Below are 23453 nucleotides of genomic sequence, written 5' to 3'. Positions count from 1 at the left end.
TGTGTATAGCTAAACTGATTAGCAAAGGTGCATTTGCTCTCTACAACATTTTAAAAAAGATGATTAAAGTCACCAACATATAAGGATAATGCCCTCAAAACTTACAAAACAGTAGGATACATATGTATACAGACTCTGCTACAGAGGATTATCTTAAGAAAGTACAAATGAGAACAACATTCCAATTACTGAATGTGTATTTTCTGTAAGTGAATTATCTTCAAGTAGATTTAAGGGGTTGGTTCATGGCACCTACATAAAGTCATCTAATAGGCAACCGGAAATGGAGGGCTGGTAAGATTAAATGTAGAACTTGTGACTTCATCTGCACAAGGGTATTCAAAGGTCATATTAACATAAAGACACTAAAGAGAGAGTGGGGTAACCAGTAAAAAAGCCCGAGCAAACCCTGAATAGTCATTCAGTGAAAAGTCCCCCTTCTAACTATTCCCAGCTACCCAGTTCTCTTCCCTAGTGGCAACCAATATTGCCAGCTTCCTATTCATTATTTATTCCTCTAGAATACTGTATGCATATAAAAGCAAACAAGCAAACATTTCCCCTATATAAACAGTAGAATATTAGATACATTATTTACCACTTTGCTTTTCTCATTCATCCTGGTGAGAGTTCCCTATAAGTAAATAATTTCATTTATATATGGCAGCATAAATTCTAATTTAAAGATGTAAGATCATTTAACCAATCCTCTATTTGTAGAAACTTATTTCCAATCTTTTGCTATCACACAAAAAAATGCAGTGCATAACCATGTATACATGTAAAATGACATGTGATTACACCAGTGGAATGTATGCCTAGAAAAAGAACTGTGGGATCAAAGTACATGTGTGTCTGTGATCTTGATCGATACTGCCAAATTGCTTGCCCCCTGAGGTAGGCAAAATAATGGTCCCCGAAGATGTTCAAACCCTAATCTCTCAGAATCTAGTACTTTACATGGTAAAATGAACTTTACAGATGTGGTTAAATTAAGATGGGGCGATTATCCTGAATTATCCAGGTAGGTCCATTGTAATCTCAAGGGTCCTTGTAAGAAGGAGGCAGGAGGGTAAGAGTCAAAGAAAGACAAAATGTGAGAGTTGAAGATAGAGAATGGGGCCGTGAGCCAAAGAATGAAAGAAGCCTCTAGAAGCTTTTAGTAAAGAAATGGATTCTCCTCTGGGGCCTCTAGAAGGAATGCAACCCTGATGACATCTTAATTTTAGGACTTCTGACCTTCAGAACTGTAAGAGAAAAAATTTGTGGTAATTAGTTATACCACCAATAAGAAACTAGTACACCCTCCTTCAAAGTTTAATAGCTTTTTCACTCCCATAGTCTTGCCAATAGAGTGTGCATCTTTGCCAACTTGATTAGTAAAAAATGCTATCTCAGAGAATTTTCAATCTGAATTTCTTAAATTATATGGAGACTGAGATTATTTTCACATGTCTATAAAGCCATTTGTATTGTCTTTTCTGTTAACTAATTCGATCTTTGTTCACTTTTTTCTACTGGTTTGGTGGCCCTTTCTTAAGAAATATTAATATTAGTTAATATTCTTGTAGAGCAAGCAATGTTCTCAATAACAAAAGACAAAATAGAAGAAAAAATCATTAAATAGGACGATACTATCTCACTTTTGGATGCTTTTTTCCCCTCTTTTCCTTTGATTGCTTTTATGTAAATCACAGCCTAAAACAGCAATTTTTATCAAAGTCATTTACTGAGTGTGTTGTCTTGTAAAAGTCATTCATCTTTTCTAGGGAACCCCCTTGCACTGTTGGTGGGAATGTAAATGGATACAGCCACTATGGAGAACCATATGGAGGTTCCTTAAAAAACTAAAAATAGAATTACTATATGACCCAGCAATCCCACTACTGGGCATATACCCAGAGAAAACCATAATTCAAAAAGACAAATGCACCCCAATGTTCATTGCAGCACTATTTACAATAGCCAGGTCATGGAAGCAACCTAAATGCCCATCCACAAACGAATGGATAAAGAAGATGTGGTACATATATACAATGGAATATTACTCAGCCATAAAAAGGAATGAAATTGGGTCATTTGTAGAGATGTGGATGGACCTAGAGACTGTCATACAGAGTGAATAAGTCAGAAAGAGAAAAACAAATATCGTATATAAACACATATATGTGGAGTCTAGAAAAATGGTACAGATGAACTGGTTTGCAAGGCAGAAATAGAGAACAAACATGGACACCAAGGGGTAAAAGGGGGGTTGGTGGAGGTGGTGGGATGAACTGGGAGATTGGGATTGACACGTATACACTAATATGTATCAAATAGATAACTAATAAGAACCTGCTGTATAAAACATAAATAAATAAATTTCAAAAAAAAGTCATTCAGCTTTTCTGATCATGAATAATATATGTGCAAAATGAACACAACCTTATACTAGGTCCGCGGTTCTTAAATGTCTTAGTGGAACTTTGGTTCTTTGAGGAGATAAGCGAGGGACTTTTCAAACAATGACATATTTTCCTAAACAATAAGGTTCCATCAAGATTTCATTTGACTTCAAACAAGATTGTAAACCACTGAACTAGATCACCTCTAAGCTCTCGTTCATCAGTATCTTACTATTTGATGCCTATGGTTATTCACCAATATTTGAAGAACTTCAGGAAGAATTTCCATCATCATTTCTTAAATTTCCCAAATAACTACTCAGTATAATTTTTCTTATAAATAAGTCTAGAAATTAAGACTTAGAATCCTAAAATGCTTGGTTTTCACTGAATAGAACAAAACCAACATTTAAAAAAATAACTGCAGTTAAAGTTTTTCCCATTGAGAGCACAGCAAGCAAAGATAATAAAGCACTGCACTGGAATATTTACCGTAGGAGTATCAACTGCTGAAAATTGTTACTTGGTTTGCAAATAGATTTTTAAATTTCAGTGATAATTTACTAAAAATTAAAAATTAGTTTAAAATAATACAAATTATGAATAATTAGTAACAAAACATTACCTCTCAACACTCATGCTTTTCCTCTCTCCATCCCTTGAAATTAAAAAAAAAAAAAGCTTTTATTTGCTTTCTCAAAGAAGACTGAGTTTCTTTTAGTCAACCAAGATGATTTTACATCAGTTACCCTTTAGAGATCTCAACGTTTTACATTAAAAGTTATACATCATGAAACACAGTGAGTTTTTAAATCTAAAAATAAAACTATCACCAAAGAATGTCGAAAGATATGCTAATATAATTACATGTGTGATGGATCAAGTCTATATCTATCAAAGAGAACAAATTTGAAAAGGATGATATTATAAATTGTTTCTATTAAAAGCCTGAATATAAAAAATCACAACTTATAAAAACCAACAGAAGGTAGTAGCATAATGGCTTGCAGTTATAAGATATAATTAAATTTTAAATAATTTAATATCCATTATCTAGTTTTTGGCCTAGTACATTAATAATAGCCTATTTATTATTCACTTATACCACTCTATAGAAGCTCAGTCAAAATTTGCCATACAGCAATAGGATGATGACTGGGAATCTGAACCACCTAGTTTGGTTGGATTCTAGCTACTCTGGTAGGAGTAGTTAAAACCAAAAAGCTGAAATGACATGTAGATTATTCATTTTCCTAATATTTCACAAACCAATTATGAATCAAGCACTGTTCTAGGCCTTGGAGATAACAGTAATGAAGAAAACAGACCAAGTGCCTGCCTTTAAGAAACTTATATTTTAGGGACCTCCATGGTGGCACAGTGGTTAAGACTCTGTGCTCCCAATGCAGGGGGCCTGGATTCGATCGCTGGTCAGGGAACTAGATCCCACATGTGTGCCACAACTAAGAGTTCGCATGTCACAACTAAGGAGCCTGCAAGCCACAACAAAGGAGCCCGCCTGCCACAACTAAGACTCAGTGCAACCAAATAAATAAATTAAATAAATGTTAAAAAAATAGTTATAAAGAAACATATCTTAGTGGAGGGAGACAAATAAACAAACACAGCAGTAAATATGAAACAGGTTAGAAGGGGAGAAGTACTACAGATTAAAAAATAAAGCAAATTAGAGAAACAGAGAATGTGGATAGAAGGGAAGGTAAGTTTGCTATTTTATATTGTTAAAAATTACCTATGAGTTTCACTTAAAAGCATTACCTGCATCTCTACCACAGGTGAATATGTGCTATGTTATATTAAAAACTATATTGCTTTCAAGCGCTATGGAAATAAAAAGAGGATAATTTTTGGATTAAAGAAGAAAGTTTTATTTCTCATCACCTTCATATACTGGATTATTTATAATACTGTGATGTCTTTCTCTTATCTTTCATTATATCCACTCAAGATCAAAGTCAGCTACCTGGACTTGAAAGAATGAGGAGCATGGAGAGATGAGAAAAATAATAGCACATGCCTTGCAATCTCTGTAAGATTTAGCATGTCTAATTGGTTAATCAAACTTATTTTATATGCCTCCTCAGTAATCTTCTTGTTTTCCTTTAGTTTAACTATATGAATATAAAAGAGTTATTTTGAGGGCAGGCTAACAAGATGATAACAAAATCATAAAAATAGTGCCCAGTGTTAATTTTCATTCTTGTTTTTAGTGCCTTCTTTTCACCCACCCTGAACAGTGTACCCTTCTAGCTCTGGGATCCTTCTTTTTTTTTTTTTGTAGTACGAGGGCCTCTCACTGTTGTGGTCTCTCCCGTTGCGGAGCACAGGCTCCAGACGCGCAGGCTCAGCGGCCATGGCTCACGGGCCCAGCCACTCCGCGGCATGTGGGATCTTCCCAGACTGGGGCACGAACCTGTGTCCCCTGCATCGGCAGGTGGACTCTCAAACACTGCGCCACCAGGGAAGCCCTGGGATCCTTCTTTTTAAGACCTGGATGAAAGAGTGGCAGGGAGGAAACACAGGGCCTCTCCTCTAGCCGTTTCCTCTTCTCTTAGATCTTTGCATGGCTGGCCCCTTCAGGTCTCTGCCTCTGGAGAACCGCTGCCAACGCCATCTCTTACCCCCCAAGTCAACGTCTATGCCCCCACTCTGCCTTACTTTCTCCATTTATTTGGTTACTTTTTATTTCCCACACTACTCTTCAAACTCCATGAAGGCAGGACTTGGTCTTGTTTACTGCTATTATCCCCAGTGCCTAGAACAGTGCCTCACACAAAGTACTCAGTACTGAATGAATGAATCATTTACAAATCTGGAAAAGAGAAGAAATACAGGTAGTTCATGAAGGCTTTCAAAGAATCGTTAAGTCTACTTGCTTAAAGGGTGAGTTCTGGAGTATGAGCCATCTTTCTTACCCCCACAATCTGATCACCAGTATTCTTACGTTCTGAACAAAGAACAAGGCAGGTACAGAAAAGAAAGCACCCATCATTCCTCTTATCCCTCTATCCAACTGCTGTAGCCAACAACCTAGGAGTGATTTTTTATTCCTCTTTTCCTTTTCTCTCACATCCAATCTTTTGACTCTAATTCAAAAATTATATTCTGAATTGAGCTAGCCTAAAAGAAATTTAAAACATGTTATCCTTGTAGTCTCTATCTCAATGGTGAAAACTGTTATTTCAGCAAATGATAAAAAAAAGCAGAATAATTATAAATACAGATACCTTGCCAGGTGTGTTGAACCTAGACCCAGGGAAATATGAAGGAAATAATGCCAAGATGTTTCAGAGAAAAGGAGAGAAAGTAATGCCCTCTGTTGGTAGAGTTCTGTACAAGTAATAATTCCAAGGGCCTTCAACATTTTCTCTGTAACTTTTCCTATTCCAGAAACCTAGAAAAGAATCAATTTATCATTAATACATTTTAAAATTAAGATAAGAAGTAGTATTATAATCTCATCATACATTTTATAACTAATAAAAGGTATAAATAATGTGCCTAGTTTCGAAAGTCACACAAGAGAACGGCTTTAGTTACTTTTTGGCTATATTTCCTAAACTAGTGTTCCATGAAAATTAAAAATTTTTAATTCCATGGAATTTTTAAAAAGCATTTAAAAAAGAGTTCTGTGGTCATATAAACTTGAGGAATGGTAGGATAAACAACTTTTTATTCCCTTTTAATTTTTTAAAATTGAAGTATAGTTGATGTACATTATATTAGTTTCAGGTGTACAACACAGTGATTCAACATTTATATACGTTATGAATCAATCACCACAATAAGTCTAGTAATCATCGGTCACCATACAAAGTTATTATAATATTACTGACTATAGTTTCTATACTGTACATTACATCCCATGACATTTTTTTTATAACTCCAAGTTTGTACCTCTTAATCTTCTTTACCTATTTTGCCCAACTCCCCACCCCCTCCCCTCTGGAAACCACCAGTTTGTTCTCTGTAACAATGAGTATGTTTCTAGGATAAACAAACTTTAAATGAACTTTTTTATTGTAAGAATAATGAATCTTCAATAAATTAATATCTCTTGTGACCCACCAAGGGTGGTACATTCCAAAGTTCTTTGACCCCAGAATGTTTCTAACAGAACACCCATTCATACCTTAAAAATACATTGGAAAACACTGCTTTATAGCTACATCTTATATATACTAAGCTATTCAGTAGTCATTATACATTATATATTTTGATATAGCCTTTCTTCTGAGCGTTGAAAATGTTTATTTAGATTCACTAATATACATTATGCTGAGTCAGGAAAGCAAGCCCTAGAACATCAAATAGTGTATAGTACAATTATTATTTTTTAAAAAGCATATATATGCAGAACAATCTAGAAGCTGTAAAAAAAAATAATAAAATATACCCTTTCTATAATCCCTGAGGGATCATGTTACCGTTTTAAAGATGGTAAAGTATTTGGGGTTTTTTTTTCTGGTCAAAAACAATTAAAATTCTAAATCTTTTCAACAAACTTTTCAACAGCCAAGCTTCCTAAACCTCACTTTTAGGATTTCACAGAAAGATTTCTTCAAGTCCAAATTAAATCATCCATTATCATTCTTGCTTGTTAGCTATCATTTTTAAAAGTTTCTGAAAGAATGATTACTATCATCCTAAATAGTATTTTTTCACAACACCGAGTATATATATAGATGACAAATTTTGCATAAAATTTCACCTTTCTAATGGGTAAGTCCTTGATGAAGTCCATCACAGCTTGTCTATTAGGGAGAATTTGGTATTGTCCATTTGGTTTATTCTTATCACTGCATACTTTCGCTAACATTGTATTTGGTGCAATGCCTTAAAAGAAGAACACTCTGATGACTCAAAGAACATGATATGTATGACTTTAAAATATGTGATAACAACACAGAAAAAAAATTTAATGCAAAAATTTGAAATGACGTGGAATGCTACTTTAAAAATTACATTTGATTACTATCTGTCTCCCCAGGGCTTGCTATGGTTTTAGGAAAAGGAATTGTATTAGTTATTGTGGCAGCAGAAATGAGGAATATTTAAATCTCCATGGTATTTTAAAGTCTAAAAGTCATTTCTGAGTTTAAGTGATATTATTAGTTTACTTACTATATTTAGTAGGAATACAGGGCTGTCTTACAGAAAAGATCGAGAATATAATTTAGGATGGATGTTTACTCTTTGAAAAGGTCTTCTGTATAGATTATCCACATAAAGAAAAAAAAATCAAAGATTCTGTTTCCAGTATATTTAACACAATGATAATGAAATGCATGTATCCTTTTTATGCTACTCACAAAGCAAATTACCCCTTTTCAGAGATGTGTTTTATAATTTTTATGTGTCTTAATGATTAAGATAGCTTGAAATAGGTATATTCAACTATGATCATCAAATAGTTCAATTTTTATACACATCTTTCTAAAATTTATTACTTATTCTCATGCTTTGGCATAGGAAGAAAAGACTAACCCAATCATAATATGGCTTTCTTAAGATAATCTAGGGTCCTCATGAATATCAGTTTCTATGCTAAGACACAGTGATACCCTCATGAGTTATTGGCATATGTAAAGCTCTTTTTCCCTTCACCAGATGATCCTAGATTGCTATGTTGCTAGTTGGTGTTTTTTCCTGTCTCATCCATATTTTGTGTGGACATATGTGGTCTCTCTTGCACTGTAAGTCTTCAAAGGGAAAACAAAGTATTATGTCCAAAACCAATTAAAATATATTTTGTGTTTCAAAAAAGATAGCTAGGGCCTCCCTGGTGGCGCAAGTGGTTGAGAGTCCGCCTGCCGATGCAGGGGATACGGGTTCGTGCCCCGGTCTGGGAGGATCCCATATGCCGCGGAGCGGCTGGGCCCGTGAGCCATGGCCGCTGGGCCTGCGCGTCCGGAGCCTGTGCTCCGCAACGGGGGAGGCCGCAACAGTGAGAGGCCCGCATACCGCAAAAAAAAAAAAAAAAAAAAAAAGATAGCTACATGAGCTTTATGATAAGTTTTTGCTTTGGACACATGGGCTTTTGAGCTTAATTCCAATTTACCTATAGGTTCACAGTATTCTGAATAGGTGTATTGTCAGAAGTTAATAAAAAACAGCTAAGTAAAATGTTACTCTACACTTTATAGTGAGAAACTACTAATATTACACTCTGTTAGCTAGTCTGAAAATTATAACTATTGGAACCATCAATATCCTTTTAAGTACCTGCACTGGCTGTCAGTGTAGTTTTTTGCTCGATTCTGAAACGAATTTCCTTTACCACTTCCTCAGCTGATGTTCCAAAAACAATTGAGTTTTGGAGTATTTGAAGATTATTCAGTTCTTCAAAGTTCACTTGGAAAGGATTTCCTGGGGACTGCAAATCAGGAGGACTATCTTCAAAAAGTAGAGGAGAGATGGATCGTTCCTGCTCACGCAGTTTATTAACTTCCTTTCCTGGTTTATCTAAATTATAAACAGGAACAGTAATTCATCTTCATTTTGAAAAGTACATACTTCATAAATTAGGTTTCCCTACAGTCTTCCTAAAGACAAATCTAGTTTAGTTTTCTTTCTAAGAACCAAGATCAGAAATGTTAGCATTTATATTTTTAACTGTTTACCAAAGAAAACACTGATTCTAAGTTTTTCTTAAAAGGAATATTATCCATTTCCATTGTATACATTTTAAAACGAAGTATCTTATGTAAATCTCACTAATTTTTGTACTGAAATTAATTGAAACCCAGAATTGGAATTAGATTCACAGTACTTTTTTCTCAAAAAGATGAAAGGTTTCTTACCTTTACTCATCTCTAGAGGAAAAAAAGAACCTTCTTAAATTAGAATTCAGGAATAAGGAAAAAGGTGTTAAGCAACATAGAACAATTATGCCTGAAAGATAAATTTTGCTTTTGGAGGGGGAAAAAAGCCTAAAAATTTTTTTCATTCATGGAAGAACTTTTCAAATGTTAAATAATCTGAATTTTCTTCTTTCAAATGCTGATTTTAATTTTGACTTGTTTGTTTATAAAGTATCACTTTTACTAAGAGCACATTTGAAATAAATAGAAATTACTTCTGGAAGTTATATTTCTTTAAATATATAAATTCTTAAGGTCTAATCAGATTAACCATGGTCCAAGTTTAAGAGCGAGAAGCCTTTGTTATTATCAAAAGGCAGCAAACTAATATTAATATTAAAAAGTAAAGTAAAAAAACTAATCTGGTTATTATTTCATTTTAGTTGCATTTTTCATAAATGAACTGTGAAATACACTTAAATCTATACAGATACTAAAAACGTCCTTATGAACAAATCCACTGAAGACTTTACTTTCCGGGCTTAATGGAGGAGAAATCAGTTGAAGTGCAAAATTCATAAAAACTAAGATTAACAACAGAGCTTTCTCATCCATTTCATAATTTTATTACATATAAATGTTTTCCAAATTAAGGTAAATACAGATGCAAAAATTAAATTTCTAGTTTCAAGACACATATACTTAAAAAATGAAGTTGGCCTTTTCAAAAGATTTTATAAAGATAATATAAATAAAATGACAGACACTTAATTAGTTTCAATTTTTTAAGTATGTAATATGAATTAAGTTACAGACAGGTATTTTACAAATCTGAATTCCCAGGCCATATACAAAACAAGCCTTATTTTCAAACTTACACCGGCTGTTATTTATGTACTTTAGTTCCTTTCATTTTCCATTATCTGGTTTTAAAATGCAGAGCAATTCAGGGGGATTAAGACTAAGGCACAGCTGAAATGGTATTTACCTGGACCCTCTTTTTCCCAACTAGATGTGTGAAAGTCAAGGTAAAGAGCTACGGAAAACCTGCAGGCCACGTAAGGCACGTTCACAACCTCCTTCTGCAGTTCCTTAGGCCATGTTTTGTACCTCATGCTTCTATCACACTGCCCTCAGGTGAGTCACTGATAGTAGGACACTACAGTAGAAAGCAAAGCATATGCTGTTTTCAGGTTCATTGTTTAGAGCCGCTGCTGAATGGTGTAGTTACCGTTTCAATCTGTCTACTTCTCTGTGAGGCCTGGCTAGGCAACCAACTGCTGAAGTGGTTTCTTATTCGCTTTCTGAAAGAAATATCTTTATAAGCCTCATAACTGAGGTGATCAGCATATAAAAGTAAGGTTTCTTATAATTTGAAACAGTAGGATTAAGATCCCATCTGGATGGCAAGTGCTAAAAAGTATACAGTACAGTATTTTAGTTTTTTACATTGCCTGGCACCATCTAGATTTATGAGAGAATAAACATAAAATAATAATAATTATTATTTTATTTCTTTACAGACTGTGCCTTTTAGAAAAGGGGCAAACAGCAGAAAAATCCCTTGGACTTTAGAGGAAGGTATATCAACCACCTGCCACGACTCCAACTCACTGTTGACAGCTTCTCTGGGCATAATGTGAAATCAGACATGCCTGAAAGTCCAGCCCACAGGGACTTATATATGAAAAAAAAAAGTTAAACTATTTAAATTGCTTAAGAATATGAAATACATGAAGAGGAAAGTACATAAATAAATATGTTAAAAGCAACAGATATTAAAAATTCACATCCTCATAATGAGTGTGGACATATAGTAAATGAAAAGAACATTAGTAGAGAATGAAAACATTTACCTTAGTCCCAATATAATTTTTTTATAACATATTGTGAAAGTAGTTATTATAGGTGACCCTCAGGGGATGCTTTGACATAACTATTTAATGGCTCCCCTCCTTTCTCCTGTGAAAAGTAAGGAACTAACAAAGTAAGATTTTAAGCAAAGTGACATTAGACTTTGTGTGTCACTTCCTCAAACAATAAAGTTATATTAAGAGCAAAAAAGCTTTTGCTCCAAGCCTCTGTGTCCAGAAATTATGTTTGTTTATTGTTTAATGTTTCTCTTAAAGAGAGAGACCTACCCCATTAGAGCTCTAAGTAAGGTAATAAAATTATGATTCGATGTCCATACTAAATTTGCTCCAAAGATGTGAGCCCCAAACAATGGTAAAGTTAGAAATTTATGGCATTGAGGATCCACCATTTTTGCTTCAGGGAAAGTTACAAAGAGCTTCCCCACCACAGCCTGTCCCCTCTGAAGTAGTTAATGAGTTGTACACATGAAACATGGCTATGGGTTTTGAGCAAACCCTCTATTTCTACCTTTTCATCCAGGTGAACTTTGCTCAGGGGTCCAGGGCAGTGCTGGCATTTGAAGTAATCACACCTCTGACAGAGGACTGAAAGCAGTACGTGTATTATCTGCATGATTTTTGGCATTGTTTTGGGTAGGTAATAAGGGGCTCATTTGAAAAAAACCTTGGGGTCATAAAAATTGTTTCATTATATATAAAAAGAATCAAAATAAGATCTAAGGCCAAGAAGGGAGTTGGGGAGTCATTAATTTCGACAAGGTTAAAAACAGTAATCACTGTATAAATAGATTATAGAAAATTTGGGAAACAAAAAAAAACCCATCCAATGTTTTGATATGTTCGGGGCTAATTAAAAAAGAATCTATTTTCTATTAACAGCTGCATAAAAAGGCCACCATAAACAAAGAACCTCCTCAGATTCAAGGCAATCCAACCCCTGGTTAATTATATCTTACAGAAAAAACTGCTATGAAGTTACTTTGTTTAGGGACTCTGCACACTCTTAAAGTCTAGAGATTTAACAATCTCATTTGGTTTAAAAGTGGCATTCCACACATTTATCTCAGAAAACCCACTTGGTTGTGCCGTGCAGCTTGTGGGATCTTAATTCCCCAACCAGGGATCGAATCCGTGCCGCCTGCAGTGGAAAGCGTGGAGTCCTAACCACTGGACCACCAGGGAATTCCCTGATTTTTCATTTTTAATACTTTTTCATAATAAAGCTATATTTATTCCTGCCCCTATGCATCCTAATGAGTTAACTGGTTAATTCAAAGGATTTTTTGTTTGTTTTTTTTCTTAGTGTGAACATTCTAATAAATTGCTTACCATTTTCTAGAGAGTTCCCTGTTTTGATGAAATACTTCCTTTTGTCCTCAGGCCAATTTTGTCTTTCCTCTAAATGCTTTGTTATATTCACGTAGGCTTCATCAAGACTCGTGGCCATAAAATTGGGATCATAATCAGCAAGTATTTCCTTAACCTTCGAAAGGAACAAAATGGTTTAATTTTGCTGCCAAAGCAAAACTTGCCACATACAGCTGATAAGAAACATTAATATTCTTACTTTGCAACTATAGTAAGGATTCTATAATCAGTAGCTCATGGATTTAGAGAATAAATAATTTACTGCTAGGGCAAGTTTGTCCAAATTCTCTTTTGTATTAAAATAGATTACAAAGGCAGAAGACCATGAAACAGCTTCATTTGATATAATCTCTATTTAGCCACCTATATCTATATATAATAAGTGATTCAAATAAACAACAACATCATTCTGACAGGCCCATAAAAAATGGTTAAGCAGGGCCTCCCTGGTGGCACAGTGGTTAAGAGTCCGCCTGCCGATGCAGGGGATACGGGTTCGTGCCCCGGTCTGGGAGGACCCCATATGCCGCGGAGCGGCTGGGCCCGTGAGCCATGGCCGCTGGGCCTGCGCATCCGGAGCCTGTGCTCCGCAACGGGAGAGGCCACAACAGTGAGAGGCCCGCATACCGCAAAAAAAAAAAAAAAAATGGTTAAGCAACATAATTTTAGGTGGCAAGTCAAAAGCAGAAGTGGGAACAATAGGATCCTGCTCTCCTTTACCTTTTACGATTGTTTTTGTTCTTTTTTTTAGGTAAGAAGTGGATTTATTTAGTTAGTTATTTTTAAATTTTATTTACTTATTTATTTATTTCTGGACTGCGTTGGGTCTTCATTGCTGGGTGCGGGCTTTCTCCAGTTGTGGCGAGTGGGGGCTACTCTTCATTGTGGTGTGCAGGCTTCTTATTGCAGTGGCTTCTCTTGTTGCGGAGTACGGGCTCTAGGCTTGCAGGCTTCAGTAGCTGTGGCGCATGGGCTCAGTAGTTGTGGCTCGTGGGCTCTAGAGCACAGGCTCAGTAGTTGTGGCTCATGGGCTTAGTTGCTCTGCAGCATGTGGGATCTTCCCAGACCAGGGATTGAAACCATGTCCCCTGCACTGGCAGGCAGATTCTTAACTACTGCGCCACTAGGGAAGTCCCGAAGTGGACTTGTTTAGAGAGAGGCACACTCCACAGACAGAGCACGGGCCATTTCAAAAGGCGAGAGCGGCCTTGGGAGAAACACACTCCACAGACTGAATGTGGGTCATTTCAGAAGGTGAGAAAGGCCCATTTTTGTTCATTTTAAAAAGGAATAATCTTACGTGAAGGTATTATGTTGCTTTAGAAAGTAGTTCTACTCCAATTAATTATAATATGTCCATAAAACTCCACTCAGTACACACATTAATGCATGTATCCATTCAGAAAACAAAAATCAGGATTTAGAATGGAAAAGATGACAAAATCTGTAGTGTAAGTCTGTGTCTATATTAAATGATGGGGAAAAGTCTGGAGTTGCATCTTGGGATAAAAGAAATATGTAAAGGGATCAGAATCTCTGCATGATTCCAGAAATGCCTTTTATATAAGATAGTTTTATTATATGAAAGTATGAATTTTTTTTAACCACTGAAGTATTAGCTGAAGTTAGAGGAACTGGTTGCCAAAATAATATGTATATTGGAAAAACATACTTGCTGAATTATGTTATGTTTCACCTAGTGTTTAAAAGCTGTCTGCCGTACCATGAGAAAACTTTTTTTGACGTTTTATAAAAAGAAAGCATTTTAGCTTAATATAATTATGAACAGCTGAGTCAAAGGTAATTTTAGAAAATGGTGACATAAAACTTGGCCAAGCTTTACTCAGAGAGTACCTTAATTAGCTTTGTTCTTGTAGAAGAAACCAATTCTACAATGTGCTCAAATGGAATCTTTCTAGTGAAAATGAAACTCTGGAAGGTCTGTAGTTGGCAGCCAACTAAGATTATTCTGAATGAGAAGTACTCTCTGGAGACAATGAATACTCACTAACTTCCTTTACATAGGATACTGCTTTAAGAACAAAAATAGACAGACTCCAGTAAAAATCAAGCATTTAGGCTTGCAGAGCAGTTAAAGCTATTCCATTCTTTTTGTATAAAACAAATATGTTTTTTTCTTAAACGTTTAAACCAAGCCATAAATATTAATGCATTTATAATCAGTGAATTTGCGCTGTAGTTCATTTACAGATAAGAATCCATTTGTCATCTGCAAATAAACTAGCTAGATCCTGATTGAATTTGAAGAAAGATTTCTCCATCTTATGTAAATAACTAGAGAGAACTAAAAACAATTTAGTTCTCATTGTCATACTGTCAGAAGTTTTACTGAGTTAAAGCAGAAGTTAAAAAAATTCTTGCAAAGCCTTTGAAGGATTTTCAAACTTATTAAAAGCTTATAATATTTATGGTTGGCATTTTCTCTCTACTTAAGAATACAATAAAACAGATAAGCAGTAACCTGTGTGAACCTGCTTCCCGTTCCCCACCACCTCTGCAGATGTAGGCACAAAAGCACTTGCTTCCACAAGCCGTTTTTGAAAGAATTTTTAAAAACTTTAAAAAAAACTGGGGGTGGAGCATCATTTTGATTTGGGGGAGGTTTCACTGCTAGGGGAAATGAGGTGGAATACAAATAAGAAGAGTGAATCTAAAGACAATTTACGAGACTAAATGGTAATAATGGCCAGAGTTTTTAAGTGTTTCAATTCAGAGAGTAGGCTTTAACACACTGCATTTTGCCACAGTATAAAAATGTTTGAGGTCGTATACTAAAATTTCAATTTATGACTGAAGTTTTAGCAGTGTCATGATAGTCCAGTTGTTACCACAATTAGAGAAAAGGGCAGTTTTTCATATATGACAGTTTAGGCAATTTTAGTGAATAATCAAATCTTTATTTTTCAGAGAATCTTTTCAAAGCAATAGATTATTCCCCTTTTTCTTTGATTACAGCCTTCTGGATATTAAATGCTCATAAGCACCTTCCCTAGATTATGGGGCAAGAAGAGCAGCTAATCAAAATAAGCTAATTTTGTTACTGTTTAAAAACATTGATAAAAAGTTTATTCAGAAAAGAGCTTGGAATTAATGACTTGGAATTAATTCTGTAGATTATAAATATAAGGTGATTCTAGAAGAAAATGTACATTGCACATTAACAGAAAAATAGCTAAAGTTAATTTATGTTATAATTAAGGCAATTCAGAGTTTTCTGGGGAGATAAGAGTTTTCTATGCAGACAGAAAAACACATGGAAAAGCAAAGAACTGGGAAATAGAAGAGTGTATTCTGGACACATATGCAGCTCAGTATTTGACATATAAGCTGAGGAAGTGGTAGAAAGGAGACTTGAAGGGATAAGCTAAGGCTAAATTCTGATGTGCTACAGTATTTGGACTTGACTCTGTAGATGATAGGAAATCATCAGAAGGCTATAAGTAGGGGTGAGACATCAGACTTACCTCTCTACTCACAGCTCGGTATTTGTCAAAGTTTGGGGGCACTATAATAAGTTGTGGGCAGAGTCTTTTTGCAATGAATCCTGGCATGGCTGCACGAACACCAAATCTCCTTGCGTGATAATTCGAAGTAGACTGAAAAAAATGGACCACATGGGGAAAAATATTCAAACCTAAATGGACATATTGATCGATGCTTTCAAAAGAAACATTATTGATGTGCATTTTCAATTCAAGGACATTTCTTTTATAGGCCACTGTCTCAAATCAAGCTTTGATTTTATCCTGTTGTGGTATAACACTATGACCCTCTCCCACTGCTGTACCATATTTATAACGTGACGTGAGGTAATAAGCAAGACTGTGCTAATAAAAAGCACAGTTTTATGTTTCCAGTAACTAAACTTCATTGGTTTTAATGCATACCTGTAATATAGTATATATAAAAGTTTAGATGATAGTGGGTGATGTTACATTAAAGTAATAATATAGTAGTAGTCAAGTAACAGCTATAAAGCAATATAGTACAAATAATATAGAAGTTACAAAAAGTAATAGTATGCAAAGTAATGGTATAGTATAATAGTATGGATTTGGAATTTTGTAAGTTTTTGATCTAGAAAAAAAACAAAACAAAGTTCTAATATATGGTCAGTTAAATTAAGTCTCAAACATGAAGTGATTAAAGCATAAAAGAACTTTAAAAATTAAGCTTTATTTCTTAACGCTTGAATATCTTTTTTGGTGAAAACATTTTGACTACGAGATGGTACTAAACAATTATGAGAGTGTTGCAGCAAAAATAGAAATGAGACTTTTGTTTTCTGATAAACAAGGAAAATAAGGAAACAATGAATAGGCTGGGGAAACAACATAAACAGGACTGAAAGAGTTAAGCAATCTTGGTTATTCTTTAGCTGTTACTACTAACAAACACTTGTAGTTAGACTTGTCCTTCACAAAGCTGATTACTCTGACTCCATACAAATTACCCTTTGCACCTGGCACTTCTTCTCCCCCTACATTCCCTTGTAGCACTCTTCATTGCAGAAAGAAGGTCACGGGCCGATAATCACTGTCACCAGACCCAGTTGCTGAGCCTCCTGATGCCAGCTTTGGCCAAGAATTTGCAGAAGAAAAGAAATGCAAGACCTTCATTACTTTGAGCCTTATCACCTACCTTAGACCACAAGCCCCAGGCTATACAAACTTCCCCTATTACCCAGGGAAGGGGCACAGCTCTTGAGGTGCTACCCTGCTGTGTTACCCCCTTTGCCTGGCAAAAGGAATAAAGCTACTCTTTTCTGCTTCCTCCAAACTCTGTCTCCATATTTTTTATTTGGCATTGGTGGACAGGGAGCCAAAATTTTGTCATTGAGAGTAAAAAGAACATTACTTATTAAATCCTGTTGATGAAGATACCTGACAACAATCTAGATTAATGTGGCAGGCCATAATACCATTTAGAAAAAACTAATCACAAATGGAATCCTTGGAATCTCAACTGAAAATTCAAAGAAAGCAAACAAAATCTGCCAAATGAAACCATTATTTCAGAATGATAATATAAATTTGCCATTAATGGTTTTCAAATGTTGTTTAAGAAATCTTGATAGTATTCAAAACTATGCTAATCCTTGGTCAATATTCTGGACTAGAAAGTACAGACAGCACTTGAAGGACAAACCAATGCTTTAAATATAAATAAATCTAATGGAATTGATATAAAAGCTAGATCTACAGTAGAGTACAAACACAATTTTAGATATGACTTCCTTTAACTTTGAGGTTTGTGGGGGATTATAAATCACAGCCACAGCCTTTTACAGTTCCTCCTGTCAAAAGGTGGGTTCTGGTTCCTCATACCAAGAGACTTGGTTGTGACTTGCTTTGACCAAAAGAATGTGAGGGAGTGACATTATGCGAGTCCTGAAACCTAGGCATTAAAAGGTCTGCAGCTTCTGGAGAGATTGGTTCAAGATGGTGGAGTAGAAGGACGTGCGCACACTCCCTATTGCAAGAGCACTGGAATCACAACTAACTGCTGAACAACCATCAACAGGAAGACACTGGAACTCACCAAAAAAGATACCCCACATCCAAAGACAAAGGAGAAGCTGCAATGAGACAGTAGGAGGGGCGCAATCACAGTAAAATCAAATCCCAAAACTGCTGGGTGGGTGACTCACAGACTGGAGAACAATTATACCACAGAAGTCCACCCACTGGAGTGAAGGTTCTGAGCCCCACGTCAGGCTTCCCAACTGGGGGGGTCCAGCAACAGGAGGAGGAATTTTCAGACAACCAGACTTTGAAGGCTATCGGGATTTGGCTGCAGGACTTCTACAGGACCAGGGGAAACAGAGACTCCACTCTTGGAGGGTACACACAAAGTAGTGTGCACATCAGGACGCAGGGGGAAAGAGCAGTGACCGCATAGGAGACTGAGCCAGACCTACCTGCTAGTGTTGGAGGGTCTCCTGCAGAGGCAGCAGGGGGTGGCTGTGGCTCACTGTGGGGACAAGGGCACTGGCAGCAGAAGTTCTGGGAGGTACTCCTTGGCGTAAGCCCTCCCAGAGTCCGCCATTAGCCCCACCAAAGAGCCTGTAGGCTCCAGTCCTGGGTCACTTCAGGCCAAACAACCAACAGGGAGGGAACCCAGCCCCACCCATCAGCAGACAAGCAGATTAAAGTTTTAGTGAACTCTGCCCACCAGAGCAACACCCAGCTCTACCCAACACCAGTCCCTCCCATCAGGAAGCTTGCACAAGCCACTTAGATAGCCTCATCCACCAGAGGGCAGACAGCAGAAACAAAGAGAACTACAATCCTGCAGCCTGTGGAATGAAAACTACATTCACAGAAAGATAGACAAAATGAAAAGGCAGAGGACTATGTACCAGATGGAAGAACAAGATAAAACCCCAGAAAAACAACTAAATGAAGTGGAGATAGGCAACCTTCAGAAAAAGAATTCAGAATAATGATAGTGAAGATGATCCAGGACCTCAGAAAAAGAATGAAGGGAAAGATTGAGAAGATGCAAGAAATGTTTAACAAAAACCTAGAAGAATTAAAGAACAAACAGAGATGAACAATACAATAACTGAAATGAAAAATACACTAGAAGGAATCAATAGCAGAATAACTGAGGCAGAAGAATAGATAAATGACTTGGAAGACAGAATGGTGGGATTCACTGCCATGGAACAGAATAAAGAAAAAAGAATGAAAAGAAATGAAGACAGCCTGAGAGACCTCTGGGACAACATTAAACACAAAAGCATTCGCATTACAGGGGTCTCAGAAGGAGAAGAGAGAGGGAAAGAACCCAAGAAAATATTTGAAGAGATTATAGTCAAAAACTTCCCTAACATGGGAAAGGAAATAGCCACCCAAATCCAGGAAACGCACAGAGTCTCAGGCAGGATAAACCCAAGGAGAAACATGCCAAGACACATACTAATCAAATTGACAAAAATTAAAGACAAAGAAAAATTATTAAAAGCAACAAGAGAAAAATGCCAAATAACATACAAGGGAACTCCTATAAGGTTAACAGCTGATTTCACAGCAGTAACTCTACAAGCCAGAAGGGAGTGGCATGATATATTTAAAGTGATGAAAGGGAAGAAACTACAACAAAGATTACTCCATCTGGCAAGGAACTCATTCAGAGTAAGCAAAAGCTTTACAGACATGCAAAATCTAAGAAATTCAGCATCACCAAACCAGCTCTACAAAAAATGCTAAAGGAAATTCTCTAAGTGCGAAACACAAGAGAAGAAAAGAACCTACAGAAACAAACACAAAACAATTAAGAAAATGGTAATAGGAACATATTTATCAATAATGACCTTAAATGTGAATGGATTAAACGCTCCAAACAAAAACTCAGGTTCGCTGAATGGATACAAAAACAAGACACATGTAAATGCTGTCTACAACAGACCCACTTCAGACCTAGGGACACATACAGACTGAAAGTGAGGGGATGAAAAAGATATTCCATGCAAATGGAAATCAAATGAAAGCTGGAATAGCAATACTTATATCAGATAAAATAGGCTTTAAAATAAAGAATGTTACAAGAGACAAGGAAGGACACTAACATAATGATCAAGGGATCAATCCAAGAAGAAGACATAACAGTTATAAATATATATGCACCCAACATAAGAGCACTTCAATACATAAGGCAAATGCTAACAGCTATGAAAGAGGAAATCGACAGTAACACAATAATAGTGGGGGACTTTAACACCTCACTTATACTGATGGACAGATCATCCAGACAGAAACTTAATAAGGAAACAAAAGCTTTAAATGACACAACAGACCAGATAGGTTTAATTGATACTTATAGGACATTGCACCTGAACATGGCTGAATACACTTTTTTCTCAAGTGCATGCAGAACATTCTCCAGGATAGATCACATCTTGGGTAACAAATCAAGCCTTGGTAAATTTAAGAAAATTGAAATCATATCAAGCATCTTTTCCAACCACAACACTATGAGATTAGAAATCAATTACAGGGAAGAAAACGTAAAAAACACAAACACATGGAGGTTAAACAATACGTTACTAAATAACCAAGAGATCACTGAAGAAATCAAAGAGGAAATCAAAAAATACCTAGAGACAAATGACAATAAAAACATGACAATCCAAAACCTATGGGATGCAAAAAAAGCATTTCTAAGAGGGAAGTTTATAGTAATACAATCCTACCTCAAGAAACAAGAAAAATCTCAAAAAAAAAAACTAAGCTTACACCTAAAGCAACTAGATGAAGAACAAACAAAACCCAAAATTAGAAGAAGGAAAGAAATCATAAAGATCAGAGCAGAAATAAATGAAATAGAAAGAAAGAAAACAATAGCAAAGATCAATAAAACTAAAAGCTGGTTGTTTGAGAAGATAAACAAAATTGATAAACCATTAGCCAGACTCATCAAGAAAAAGAGGGAGAGGACTCAAATCAATAAAATTAGAAATGAAAGAGGAGAAGTTACAATGGACACTGCAGGAATACAAAGCATCATAAGAGACTACTACAAGCAATTCTGTGCCAATAAAATGGACAAGCTGGAAGAAATGGACACGTTCTTAGAAAGGTATAACCTTCCAAGACTGAACCAGGAAGAAATAGAAACTGTGAGCAGACCAATCACAAGTAATGAAATTGAAACTGTGATTAAAAATCTTCCAACAAACAAAAGTCCAGGACCAGATGGCTTCACAGGTGAATTCTATCAAACATAGAGAAGAGCTAACATCCATCCTTCTCAAACTCTTCCAATAAAGTGTGGAGGATGGAACACTCCCAAACTCATTCTATGAGGCCACCATCACCCTGATACCAAAACCAGACAAAGATACTACAAAAAAGGAAAATTACAGACCAATATCACTGATGAATATAGATGCAATAATCCTCAACAAAATACTAGCAAACAGAATCCAACAACACATTAAAAGGATCATACACCATGATCAAGTGGGATTTAACCCAGGGATGCAAGGATTCTTCAATATATGCAAATCAATCAATGTGATAACACCATATTAACAAACTGAAGAATAAAAACCATATGATCATCTCAATAGATGCAGAAAAAGCTTTTGACAAAATTCAACACCCATTTAGGATAAAAACTCTCCAGAAAGTGGGCACAGAGGGAACCTACCTCATCATAATAAAGGCCATATACGACAAACCACAGCAAACATCATTCTCAATGGTGAAAAACTGAAACCATTTCCTCTAAGATCAGGAACAGGACAAGGATATCCACTCTCGCCACTCTAATTCAACATAGTTTTGGAAGTCCTAGCCAAGGCAATCAGAGAAGATAAAGAAAGAAAGAAAGAAAACAAATTGGAAAAGAAGAAGTAAAATAGTCACTGTTTGCAGATGACATGATACTATACATAGATAATCCTAAAGATGCCACCAGAAAACTATTAGAGCTAATCAATGAATTTGGTAAAGTTTCAGGATACAAAATTAATGCACAGAAATCTTTTGGATTCCTATACACTAACAATGAAAGATTAGAACGAGAAATTAAGGAAACAATCCCATTCACCATTGCAACAAAAAGGATAAAATACCTAGGAATAAACCGACCTAAGGAGGTAAAAGACCTATACTCAGAAAAGTATAAGTCACTGATCAAAGAAATCAAAGATGACACAAACAGATTGAGAGATATAGCATGTTTGTGGATTGTGGATTTTCATATTGTGAAAATGACTATACTACCCAAAGCAACCTACAGATTCAATGCAATCCCTATCAAATTACCAATGGCATTTTTTACAGAAGTAGAAGAAAAATCTTAAAATTTGTATGGAGACAAAAAAGATCCCAAATAGCCAAAGAAATCTTGAGAGAAAAAAACAGAGCTGGAGGAATCAGACTCCCTGACTTCAGACTATAGTACAAAGCTACAGTAATCAAGAAAATACTATACTGGCACAAAAACAGAAATACAGATCAATGGAACAGGATAAAAAGCCCAGAGAGAAATCCATGCACCTATATGGTCAACTAATCTATGACAAAGGAGGCAAGGATATACAATGGAGAAAAGACAGTCTTTTCAATAAGTGGTGCTGGGAAGACTAGGCAGCTACATGTAAAACAAACACCCCTAACACCATACACAAAAATAAACTCAAAATGGATTAAAGATGTAAATGTAAGACCAGACACTATAAAAGTCTTAGAGTAAAACATAGGAAGAACACTCTTTGATACAAATCACAGCAATATCTTTTTTGACCCAGCTCCTAGAGTAATGGAGATAAAAACAAAAATAAACAAATGGGACCTAATGAAACTTAAAAGCTTTTGCACAGCCAAGGAAACTATAAACAAGATGAAAAGACAACCCTCAGAATGGGAGAAAATATTTGCAAACAAATCAATGAACAAAGGATTAATCTCCAAAATATATAAACAGCTCATGCAGCTCAATATTAAAAAAACAAACAACCCAATCCAAAAACGGTCAGAAGACCTACAGAGACATTTCTCCACAGAAGACATACAGATGGCCAAGAGGCACATGAAAGGCTGCTCAACATCACTAATTATTAGAGAAATTCAAATCAAAACTACAATGAGGGGCTTCCCTGGTGGCGCAGTGGTTGAGAGTCCGCCTGCCGATGCAGGGGACACGGGTTCGTGCCCCGATCCCGGAAGATCCCGCATGCCGCGGAGCGGCTGGGCCCGCGAGCCATGGCCGCGGAGCCTGTGTGTCCGGAGCCTGTGCTCCGCGACGGGAGAGGCCGCAGCAGTGAGAGGCCCGCGTACAGCAAAAAAAAAAAAAAAAACAAAACAAACAAACAAAAAAAAAACAAAACAACAACAACAACAAAAAAACTACAATGAGGTATCACCTCACACCGGTTAGAATGGGCATTATCAGAAAATCTACAAAGAACAAATGCTGGAGAGGGTGTGGAATAAAGGGAACCCTCTTGCACTGTTGGTGGGAATGTA

The 23453-nt window shown here is 36.1% G+C and overlaps 1 protein-coding gene across 1 annotated transcript in view; it reads right to left on the bottom strand.

Annotated features, from left to right (window-relative positions):
- POLK (DNA polymerase kappa) overlaps window positions 1-23453 on the bottom strand; it is a 68141-nt gene that overhangs the window by 8056 nt on the left and 36632 nt on the right. The window contains exons 5-10 of the mRNA XM_060093056.1: window positions 15939-16070; window positions 12415-12568; window positions 8634-8873; window positions 7120-7244; window positions 5636-5802; window positions 3013-3045 (exon numbers count right to left, since the gene is read on the bottom strand). Coding sequence (XP_059949039.1) covers window positions 3013-3045; window positions 5636-5802; window positions 7120-7244; window positions 8634-8873; window positions 12415-12568; window positions 15939-16070 — 851 coding nt within the window. The remainder of the gene's footprint in view (window positions 1-3012; window positions 3046-5635; window positions 5803-7119; window positions 7245-8633; window positions 8874-12414; window positions 12569-15938; window positions 16071-23453) is intronic.

The sequence above is a fragment of the Mesoplodon densirostris genome, chromosome 3 (genome assembly GCF_025265405.1).
Source record: "Mesoplodon densirostris isolate mMesDen1 chromosome 3, mMesDen1 primary haplotype, whole genome shotgun sequence".
Classification (NCBI taxonomy): domain Eukaryota; kingdom Metazoa; phylum Chordata; class Mammalia; order Artiodactyla; family Ziphiidae; genus Mesoplodon; species Mesoplodon densirostris.
The sequence above is the reverse complement of the archived record's forward strand: the minus strand, read 5'-3'. Positions and strand labels throughout refer to the sequence as shown.